Raw genomic sequence first — 12,274 nt, 5'->3', positions numbered from 1 at the left:
ACAAGCGGCATCAAATAAGAGATCAGAGCTTTCACCTGGACTCACCTGGTCAGTCTATGTCATGGAAAGAGTTGTTAATGTTTTGTAGACTCAGTGTAAATAAACAGTCTGACTCAGCAAACACCAGTCAAGCATTAAGGTGCTGACAACATGATACCACGGCAGGTTTGGTGGGAATCCTCCATGCTGGCTGCAGTCCATCAGGGTAATGTTCAGTAGGGTACACCATGGCACAGGGTTTTGCTACGGAAAATGTAAATCTGTGTTCTTATTGTTCAGGTAGTACTCCCCATTTCTAAATGTTTTCTCCCTACTGATGTGTTAATCAGGCACCAAATGGAACAACACAGAGGGAACTACCTAGACATGCCCAATAAGAAACCTTTGTTTTAAAACGTTTTGCTACGGTGTGCCTTACTGAACAGGACCTAGGTGCTATAGCTTACCCTTCTGGATCCTTCCGTCCAGTTCCGCAGCTCCTTTAGGGATGATGGCCTTCACATAAACCCCTCCATGCTTCACACTGGTATTCACTCCACCCTGAGGAGAACAGGTCGTGTCACTACAGTCAGCCAGACAGAGGGAGTATAATGCTGTAATCACTACAGTCAGCCAGACTCCTAGAGGGAGTATAATGCTGTATTCACTACAGTCAACCAGACAGAGGGAGTATAATGCTGTATTCACTACAGTCAATCAGACAGAGGGAGTATAATGCTGTATTCACTACAGTCAGCCAGACAGAGGGAGTATAATGCTGTATTCACTACAGTCAGCCAGACTCCCAGAGGGAGTATAATGCTGTATTCACTACAGTCAACCAGACTCCCAGAGGGAGTATAATGCTGTATTCACTACAGTCAGCCAGACTCCCAGAGGGAGTATAATGCTGTATTCACTACAGTCAGCCAGACAGAGGGAGTATAATGCTGTATTCACTACAGTCAACCAGACAGAGGGAGTATAATGCTGTATTCACTACAGTCAGCCAGACTCCCAGAGGGAGTATAATGCTGTATTCACTACAGTCAACCAGACTCCCAGAGGGAGTATAATGCTGTATTCACTACAGTCAACCAGACTCCCAGAGGGAGTATAATGCTGTATTCACTACAGTCAGCCAGACTCCCAGAGGGAGTATAATGCTGTATTCACTACAGTCAGCCAGACAGAGGGAGTATAATGCTGTATTCACTACAGTCAGCCAGACAGAGGGAGTATAATGCTGTATTCACTACAGTCAGCCAGACAGAGGGAGTATAATGCTGTATTCACTACAGTCAGCCAGACAGAGGGAGTATAATGCTGTATTCACTACAGTCAACCAGACTCCCAGAGGGAGTATAATGCTGTATTCACTACAGTCAGCCAGACAGAGGGAGTATAATGCTGTATTCACTACAGTCAGCCAGACAGAGGGAGTATAATGCTGTATTCACTACAGTCAACCAGACTCCCAGAGGGAGTATAATGCTGTATTCACTACAGTCAGCCAGACAGAGGGAGTATAATGCTGTATTCACTACAGTCAGCCAGACAGAGGGAGTATAATGCTGTATTCACTACAGTCAGCCAGACTCCTAGAGGGAGTATAATGCTGTATTCACTACAGTCAGCCAGACAGAGGGAGTATAATGCTGTATTCATGTCGTCCACAGACTGCCGGTCTATGGGGTTATTAGTGGGGTTGTATTATACAGACTGCCGGTCTATGGGGTTATTAGTGGGGTTGTATTATACAGACTGCCGGTCTATGGGGTTATTAGTGGGGTTGTATTATACAGACTGCCGGTCTATGGGGTTATTAGTGGGGTTGTATTATACAGACTGCCGGTCTATGGGGTTATTAGTGGGGTTGTATTATACAGACTGCCGGTCTATGGGGTTATTAGTGGGGTTGTATTATACAGACTGCCGGTCTATGGGGTTATTAGTGGGGTTGTATTATACAGACTGCCGGTCTATGGGGTTATTAGTGGGGTTGTATTATACAGACTGCCGGTCTATGGGGTTATTAGTGGGGTTGTATTATACAGACTGCCGGTCTATGGGGTTATTAGTGGGGTTGTATTATACAGACTGCCGGTCTATGGGGTTATTAGTGGGGTTGTATTATACAGACTGCCGGTCTATGGGGTTATTAGTGGGGTTGTATTATACAGACTGCCGGTCTATGGGTTATTAGTGGGGTTGTATTATACAGACTGCCGGTCTATGGGGTTATTAGTGGGGTTGTATTATACAGACTGCCGGTCTATGGGGTTATTAGTGGGGTTGTATTATACAGACTGCCGGTCTATGGGTTATTAGTGGGGTTGTATTATACAGACTGCCGGTCTATGGGGTTATTAGTGGGGTTGTATTATACAGACTGCCGGTCTATGGGGTTATTAGTGGGGTTGTATTATACAGACTGCCGGTCTATGGGGTTATTAGTGGGGTTGTATTATACAGACTGCCGGTCTATGGGGTTATTAGTGGGGTTGTATTATACAGACTGCCGGTCTATGGGGTTATTAGTGGGGTTGTATTATACAGACTGCCGGTCTATGGGGTTATTAGTGGGGTTGTATTATACAGACTGCCGGTCTATGGGGTTATTAGTGGGGTTGTATTATACAGACTGCCGGTCTATGGGGTTATTAGTGGGGTTGTATTATACAGACTGCCGGTCTATGGGTTATTAGTGGGGTTGTATTATACAGACTGCCGGTCTATGGGGTTATTAGTGGGGTTGTATTATACAGACTGCCGGTCTATGGGGTTATTAGTGGGGTTGTATTATACAGACTGCCGGTCTATGGGTTATTAGTGGGGTTGTATTATACAGATCAGATGTATCTAAGTCGTGTTGTTAACATGACATATCACCATGATAGACTACATGACTCAAGTTGAAAGAACCTTTAACAATAATAATACCACTTATTCACAGGGAAAATTACACTGCTGGTCACTTCAGCAAATCAAAGTGGTCATGCAGGCAGTGGCACAACATCTAAGCAGGCATTAGTAAAACCACGATTAAACTGGTGGGTCATCCCAGGGTCAAATGATCCTACTGTAATCTGTACCTACAGCGGCAGTGTCACCATGTTTGAATCCTCATCCATACAACATGTCTGTTTGAGAAAATGTGCATGCAGAGACGCAAAGCAATCTACAAATCCCACAATGAAAGTCAAGCAGCAGAGCGACGGTAGGCACCAGAGCTACAGGAAAACACATACACCAGTCACGAGGAAAGAAAAAAAAACCAAAACAAAACAAAAAGAACCTTTCAGAACAGTACCAGAAACAGTACACTCAGTAACAGAACCGTGACACTCCGGAACAGTACCGTGACACTTATGCCCAAGCTGCTGTCCTTTTTAGACAGCTCAACGTCAAACAGATCTCCAGGAGAGAGACTACTGACCCCTGGGACATTGCCACTTAACCCTCCCACGCTGCCGTTGGGGAGAGGAGTTAACTCCTGTAAACAGAGAACATGGCAGTAAATGGAACGTTGGGGTTGTTGCCAGGCAACAGACATGCAGAGAGAATAACAGGAAGTAGTTTTAGAGGAGGGGGAGGAATTGGTATAGGAAGTATAACATAGGAAAGGATAAAAAGATGCAGCCATACTATAACGCTGTATTGCATTTGTTAAAATTCTAAAACGCAATGACATGTAGCCAGACATGATTAAACAAAACATGCAATTAGTTTGTAAAAAACGTCAAGCATTTGAGAGGTTGTTTGTTAACTGCATGCATCTTTGTAGTGGTATTGTATAGTCTACCTTGAGGACACCGACAAACATATGACTAAATACTTGGGACTGTTTCTCAGGTAGTTTTCAGGTGATTCACAAGATGTTGAACATTATTCGCCGTACATGTTGCTCTTGAATTTGATCTTGTAGCCTACTGACTTCCAGACATGTCAAAAGCACCAAAACACCACCAATGAAAAACTCTCCATTACAGGTAACTGAAACAGAGCTGGCACCTGTTGAACTCTTGTTAAAGTTGTCAGAAAAAACCCCGGCCCCTACCTACCTTTTTAAACTTTGGTTTGTCTTGACTACTAGAGTACGTCTCCTCATCCATTTCAGAGTCCCCTCTATCTGAATAGTCTGGGTCTTTAGGGACCTCAGGGATCTTAGCTTTCCTGGTTTTGGGTGGCAACGCCGGTGGAGACGCTTTGAGTGGGTCGAAGGTCAAGGCGATGTTGTTGGTTCGATCCTGGTGATGGAGTATGGATACGGGTACTGAGGCAGCTTCAGTGGGCAGGGTGCGATGGGGGTGGGTGCCGTTGACGGGGGTCTGGAGGGGTGCATTGGTGCTCTCGGTCCTGGAGTCCTGTGAGCGGAGGCTGCTCTGGCGTGGGACTGTGGAGACAGACGACGAGGAGGAGGTGGTGGTGGGGAGAGGAGGGCTGGGGGATCCTGTTCCTGCCTCCTGTTCCTCAATTGAAGACTCAAAGTCCAGGTCCTGTTGTCGCTGTCCGGAGACCGTCAGAGGAGCCTGGGGTTTATAAACAAACCCTGACGGAGGCGCTAGAGGAGACAGACAGGAATACTGGTTATGATTGCACTGCTACTGATTATAAAGCGTGACATAGGCACTTATAGTGCCTCAAACATCTATAACTACATTCATAAAGGATACTAGTTACAAGATTGCTCTACCGCTAACCCCAGCCAGTCAGACCTGGCGCTAACCCCAGCCAGTCAGACCTGGCGCTAACCCCAGCCAGTCAGACCTGGCGCTAACCCCAGCCAGTCAGACCTGGCGCTAACCCCAGCCAGTCAGACCTGGCGCTAGCCCCAGCCAGTCAGACCTAGCGCAAAAAAACACATTCTGTGACGTGCTCTGTTTTTTGGTGGCATGAAACTTTCATTAGACCAATGAAATTGCCGAACGGGTTAAGGTCAAACAACTTTTTTGTTTACTGTTTAGATTAAATCGAGCGCTCTCAAACTTCCCATCATTCTGATTACGGTAGTCATTTTGTCACCCTCATCATGGCAAAGACACGGAGAAATGCATATGATGTAGCTTTCAAGTTGAAGGCAATTGATCTGGCTGTTGGAAAAGGAAATAGAGCTGCTGCACGGGAGCTTGGTCTTAATGAGTCGATGATAAGACATTGGAAACAGCAGCGTGAGGAATTGACTCAGTGCAAAAAGACAACTACCGGTAAAGCTTACTGCTAATTTTTTGTTACAAGCCGTGTTTCGTTAAAGCCTATTTATTTTTGTTACAAGCCGTGTTTCGTTAAAGCCTATTTATTTTTGTTACAAGCCATGTTTCGTTAAAGCCTGTGTAAAGTTCATTTGTTTCAATGTACCGGTAGGCACCTGCGGCTTATAGACATGTGTGTCTTATTTATGTTCAAAATAATATATATTTTTAAATTCAGTGGATGCGGCTTATATTCAGGTGCGCTTAATAGTCCGGAAATTACGGTAACTATAATGACCATAATCCATTGCGCCTGTTTTTCCCGGCTCAGACAGAGACGGCTCAGAGAGTGAGAGTCATTATTTCATAACGCATTTAATGTTAAAAATAAATAATCTAAAACTGTTTGAAACTAAATCACCTTAAAGCACTAATCTCTCAGCACTAATAATGGAATATAATGCACAACAAGAGGTGCTTATAACTACTCATAAACATCTATAATAACTACATAAATACATCCAAAGAGCATTTCTCTGGGCTGTGAGCGATACATAATGCATTATAATGCACGACATAGCTGCTAATAACTGCCCATAAACGTTTCTAACTACCTTCATAAAGCCTCTCTCTGGGTTGAGACACCACCAGCGTGACATCATCGGTGGCAGCGGTGTGTGGAAGGTCCTCTAGGTTCACCTCATTCACAGAAATCAGACGGTCCCCTGCAGAACACAACACACACTGGTACTGTCACTCACACTGCACACACTGGAGCAATCTGGAGTCATCTATTCCACACAATTCACATATGGCTCTCTGAAAGATAAAGTAAGACTTCCTGATGGATGCAAAAGACACCTTTCTGAACCACTTACACACTATATATATATATATATATATATATATATATATATATATATATATATATATATACACACACACATATGTATATATATATATACACACACACATATGTATATATATATATATATATATATATATATATATATATATATACACACATACACTGCTCAAAAAAATAAAGGGAACACTTAAACAACACATCCTAGATCTGAATGAAAGAAATAATCTTATTAAATACTTTTTTCTTTACATAGTTGAATGTGCTGACAACAAAAATCACACAAAATAATCAATGGAAATCCAATTTATCAACCCATGGAGGTCTGGATTTGGAGTCACACTCAAAATTAAAGTGGAAAACCACACTACAGGCTGATCCAACTTTGATGTAATGTCCTTAAAACAAGTCAAAATGAGGCTCAGTAGTGTGTGTGGCCTCCACGTGCCTGTATGACCTCCCTACAACGCCTGGGCATGCTCCTGATGAGGTGGCGGATGGTCTCCTGAGAGATCTCCTCCCAGACCTGGACTAAAGCATCCGCCAACTCCTGGACAGTCTGTGGTGCAACGTGGCGTTGGTGGATGGAGCGAGACATGATTTCCCAGATGTGCTCAATTGGATTCAGGTCTGGGGAACGGGCGGGCCAGTCCATTGCATCAATGCCTTCCTCTTGCAGGAACTGCTGACACACTCCAGCCACATGAGGTCTAGCATTGTCTTGCATTAGAAGGAACACAGGGGCAACCGCACCAGCATATGGTCTCACAAGGGGTCTGAGGATCTCATCTCAGTACCTAATGGCAGTCAGGCTACCTCTGGCGAACACATGGAGGGCTGTGCAGCCCCCCAAAGAAATGCCACCCCACACCATGACTGACCCACCGCCAAACCGGTCATGCTGGAGGATGTTGCAGGCAGCAGAACTTTCTCCACGGCGTCTCCAGACTCTGTCACGTCTGTCACGTGCTCAGTGTGAACCTGCTTTCATCTGTGAAGAGCACAGGGCGCCAGTGGCGAATTTGCCAATCTTGGTGTTCTCTGGCAAATGCCAAACGTCCTGCACGGTGTTGGGCTGTAAGCACAACCCCCACCTGTGGACGTCGGGCCCTCATACCACCCTCATGGAGTCTGTTTCTGACCGTTTGAGCAGACGCATGCACATTTGTGTCCTGCTGGAGGTCATTTTGCAGGGCTCTGGCAGTGCTTCTCCTGCTCCTCCTTGCACAAAGGCGGAGGTAGCGGTCCTGCTGCTGGGTTGTTGCCCTCCTACGGCCTCCTCCACATCTCCTGATGTACTGGCCTGTCTCCTGGTAGCGCCTCCATGCTCTGGACACTACGCTGACAGACACAGCAAACCTTCTTGCCACAGCTCGCATTGATGTGCCATCCTGGATGAACTGCACTACCTGAGCCACTTGTGTGGGTTGTAGACTCCGTCTCATGCTACCATTAGAGTGAAAGCACCGCCAGCATTCAAAAGTGACCAAAACATCAGCCAGGAAGCATAGGAACTGAGAAGTGGTCTGTGGTCCCCACCTGCAGAACCACTCCTTTATTGGAGGTGTCTTGTTAATTGCCTATAATTTCCACCTGCTGTCTATTCCATTTGCACAACAGCATGTGAAATGTATTGTCAATCAGTGTTGCTTCCTAAGTGGACAGTTTGATTTCACAGAAGTGTGATTGACTTGGAGTTACATTGTGTTGTTTAAGTGTTCCCTTTATTATTTTGAGCAGTATATATATATATATATATATATATATATATATATATATATATATATATATATATATATATATATATATTATACACATACAGTTGAAATCGGAAGTTTACATACACCTAAACCAAATACATTTAAACTCAGTCTTTCACAATTCCTGACATTTAATCCTAGTAAAAATTCCCTGTCTAAGGTCAGTTAGAATCACCACTTTATTTTAAGAATGTGAAACGACAGAATAATAGAAGAGAGAATTATTTATTTCAGCTTTTACTTATTTCATCACATTCCCAGTGGGTCAGAACTGAATTAGTATTTGGTAGCATTGCCTTTAAATTGTTAAACGTTTTGGGTGGGCTTCCACAAGCTTCCCACAATAAGTTGGGTGAATTTTGGCCCATTCCTCCTGACAGAGCTGGTGTAACCGAGTCAGGTTTGTAGACTTCCTTGCTCGCACACGCTTTTTCAGTTCAGCCCACAAATTTTCTATGGAATTGAGGTCAGCGCTTTGTGATGGCCACTCCAATACTTTGACTTTGTTGTCCTTAAGCCATTTTGCCACAACTTTGGAAGCATGCTTGGGGTCATTGTCCATTTGGAAGACCCATTTGCGACCAAGTTTTAACTTCCTGACTGATGTCTTGAGATGTTGCTTCAATATATCCACATCATTTTACTTCCTCATGATGCCATCTATTTTGTGAAGTGCACCAGTCCCTCCTGCAGCAACACACCCCCACAACATGATGCTGCCACCCCCATGCTTCACGGTTGGGATGGTGTTCGTCGGCTTGCAAGCCTCCCCCTTTTTCCTCCAAACATAACGATGGTCATTATTGCCAAACAATTATATTTTTGTTTCATCAGACCAGAGGACATTTCTCCAAAAAGTACGATCTTTGTCCCCATGTGCAGTTGCAAACCGTAGTCTGGCTTTTTTATGGCGGTTTTGGAGCAGTGGCTTCTTCCTTGCCGAGCGGCCTTTCAGGTTTTGTCGATATCATTTTACTGTGGATATAGATACTTTTGTACCCGTTTCCTCCAGCATCTTCACAAAGTCCTTTGCTGTTGTTCTGGGATTGATTTGCACTTTTCGCACCAAAGTACGTTCATCTCAAGTAGACAGAACGCATCTCCTTCCTGAGTGGTATGACGGCTGCGTGGTCCCATGGTGTTTATACTTGCGTACTATTGTTTGTACAGATGAACGTGGTACCTTCAGGCGTTTGGAAATTGCTCCCAAGGATGAACCAGACTTGTGGAGGTCTACAATTTTTTTTCTGAGGTCTTGGCTGATTTCTTTTGATTTTCCCATGATGTCAAGCAAAGAGGCACTGAGTTTGAAGTTAGGCCTTGAAATACATACACAAGTACACCTCCAATCGACTCAAATGATGTCAATTAGCCTATCAGAAGCTTCTAAAGCTATGACATCATTTTCTGGAATTTTCCAAGCTGTTTGAAGGCACAGTCAACTTAGTGTATGTAAACTTCTGACCCACTTGAACTGTGACACAGTGAATTGTAAGTGAAATAATCTGCCTGTTAATAACTGTTGGAAAAATTACTTGTGTCATGCACAAAGTAGATGTCCTAACTGACTTGGCAAAACTATAGTTTGTTAACAAAAAATGTGTGAAGTGGTTGAAAAACAAGTTTTAATGACTCCAACCTAAGAGTATGACTTCAACTATATATATATACACACACAACAGTATCAGTGAAAAGTTTTAGAACACCTACTCATTTAACGTTTTTTTCTTTATTTGGCCATTTTCAACATTGTAGAATAATAGTGAAGACATCAAACCTATAAAATAACACATATGGAATCATCTAGTAATCCAAAAAAAAGTGTTAAACAAAGCAAAATATATTTTACATTTGAGATTCTTCAAATAGCCACCCTTTGCCTTGATGACAGCTTTGTACACTCTTGACACTCTCTCAACCAGCTTCATGAGGTAGTCACCTGGAATGCTTTTCAATTAACAGGTGTGCCTTCTTCAAAGTTCATTTGTGGAATTTCTTTCCTTCTTAATGCGTTTGAGCCAATAGGTTGTGTTGTGAGAAGGTAGGGGTGGTATACAGAAGATAGCCCTATTTGGACCAAGTCCATCTGAATCTGAAATATATTTTGAGTTGTTCAACACTTTTTTTTTTAAGTTACTACATGGTTCCATGTGTTATTTCATAGTTGTCTTCACTATTATTCTACAATGTAAAAAATAGTAAAAATAAAGAAAAAACCTTGAGTTGGTGTGTCCAAATTTTTTGACAAACATTGTCAGTAGAATGGCCTTACTGAAGAGCTCAGTGACTTTCAACGTGGCACCATCATAGGATGCCACCTTTCCAACAGTAAGTTCATCTGATTTCTGCTCTGCTGGAGCTGCCCCGGTCAACTATAAGTTGGCTGGCCTGCACAGAGCCCTGACCGCAACCCCATCGTACAACTTTGGGATGAATTGGAACTCCTACTGCGAGCCAGGCCTAAATCGCCCAACATCAGTGCCCGACCTCACTAATGCTCATGTCTGAATGGAAGCAAATCCCCGCAGCAATGTTCCAACATCTAGTGGAAAGCCTTCCCAGAAGAGTGGAGGCTGTTATAGCAGCAATGGGGGGACCGACTCCATATTAATGTCCATGACTTTGGAATGAGATGTTGGACGAACAGGTGTCCACATTATTTTGGTCATGTAGTGTATATTACACAAGTAGAAGCAGGTGTCCACATTCTTTAGGTCATGTAGTGTATATTACACAAGTAGGAGAAGGTGTCCAGGTTATTTAGGTCATGTAGTGTATATTACACAAGTAGGAGAAGGTGTCCAGGTTATTTAGGTCATGTAGTGTATATTACACAAGTAGGAGAAGGTGTCCAGGTTATTTAGGTCATGTAGTGTATATTACACAAGTAGGAGAAGGTGTCCAGGTTATTTAGGTCATGTAGTGTATATTACACAAGTAGGAGAAGGTGTCCAGGTTATTTAGGTCATGTAGTGTATATTACACAAGTAGGAGAAGGTGTCCAGGTTATTTAGGTCATGTAGTGTATATTACACAAGTAGGAGAAGGTGTCCAGGTTATTTAGGTCATGTAGTGTATATTACACAAGTAGGAGAAGGTGTCCAGGTTATTTAGGTCATGTAGTGTATATTACACAAGTAGGAGAAGGTGTCCAGGTTATTTAGGTCATGTAGTGTATATTACACAAGTAGGAGAAGGTGTCCAGGTTATTTAGGTCATGTAGTGTATATTACACAAGTAGGAGAAGACCCTTGGCTGGTTTCAAAGACATGGTGCAATACATGTTAGACATCAAGTGCATTTTCTAAATAATGCTATATTATACAATATATTATTATACAATATATTATTATACAATTTATTATTATACAATTTATTATTATACAATGCATTATATTATAAAATATATTATACAATGCATTATATTATACAATGCATTATTATTATTAAATATATACATTATTATGATAATACACATTACATTATTATTATTAGCAGTAGTACACACTACATTATTATTATTAGCAGTAGTACACACTACGTTATTATTAGTAGTATTATTACACACTACATTATTACACTTACTTATTATAATACACTACATTATTATTATTATACTACACTACATTATTGTACTACATTATTACACTACATTATATTATTATTACACACAACATTAGTATACTACATTATTATTACACACTACATTATTACAAACATTACATTATTATTACACACTACATTACAAACATTACACCCTAAATTATTATTAGACACTACATTATTACTACTACACACTACATTATTATTACAAACATTACACTACATTATTATTACTACATTACAAACATTACACTACATTATTATTACTACTACACACGACATCATTATTATACATTACATTAGCATTATTATTATTATTATTACTACATTATTACAAACATTACACACTACAGTATTATTATTATTATACATGATGTTCTCACTGACCTGGCTTGAGGCTACCATTGACATCAGCAGGACCCCCAGGAGTTATGGAGCTGATGAATGTGCCAAGATCAACATGACCAGAGTTTTGCCCCCCTACTATCTGTAGTAACCCTGTAGTAGACAGACAGCAGGTTAGTATGAACAGATCAACATGACCAGAGTTCTGTTCCTCTACTATCTGTAGTAACCCTGTAGTAGACAGACAGCAGGTTAGTATGAACAGATCAACATGACCAGAGTTCTGTTCCTCTACTATCTGTAGTAACCCTGTAGTAGACAGACAGCAGGTTAGTATGAACAGATCAACATGACCAGAGTTCTGTTCCTCTACTATCTGTAGTAACCCTGTAGTAGACAGACAGCAGGTTAGTATGAACAGATCAACATGACCAGAGTTCTGTTCCTCTACTATCTGTAGTAACCCTGTAGTAGACAGACAGCAGGTTAGTATGAACAGATCAACATGACCAGAGTTCTGTTCCTCTACT

General features: G+C 42.0%; 1 protein-coding gene across 8 annotated transcripts in view; it reads right to left on the bottom strand.

Moving 5' to 3' along the window:
• ptpn13 (protein tyrosine phosphatase non-receptor type 13) overlaps window positions 1-12,274 on the bottom strand; it is a 149,944-nt gene that overhangs the window by 24,517 nt on the left and 113,153 nt on the right. For 5 of the 8 annotated variants that reach the window (XM_082960578.1, XM_082960577.1, XM_082960585.1 and 2 more), the window contains 5 exons: window positions 11,787-11,897; window positions 5,786-5,896; window positions 4,044-4,543; window positions 3,341-3,475; window positions 447-540 (listed from right to left, as the gene is read on the bottom strand). In XM_082960578.1, the coding sequence (XP_082816704.1) occupies window positions 447-540; window positions 3,341-3,475; window positions 4,044-4,543; window positions 5,786-5,896; window positions 11,787-11,897 (951 nt within the window). The remainder of the gene's footprint in view (window positions 1-446; window positions 541-3,340; window positions 3,476-4,043; window positions 4,544-5,785; window positions 5,897-11,786; window positions 11,898-12,274) is intronic. The other 3 variants (XM_082960580.1, XM_082960582.1, XM_082960581.1) reach the window with 3 other exon arrangements.

Source organism: Salmo salar, chromosome 13, assembly GCF_965601325.2.
Source record: "Salmo salar chromosome 13, fSalSal1, whole genome shotgun sequence".
Taxonomy (NCBI): Eukaryota; Metazoa; Chordata; class Actinopteri; order Salmoniformes; family Salmonidae; genus Salmo; species Salmo salar.
Note: the sequence above shows the minus strand (reverse complement) of the source record. Positions and strands in the feature narration are given on the sequence as shown.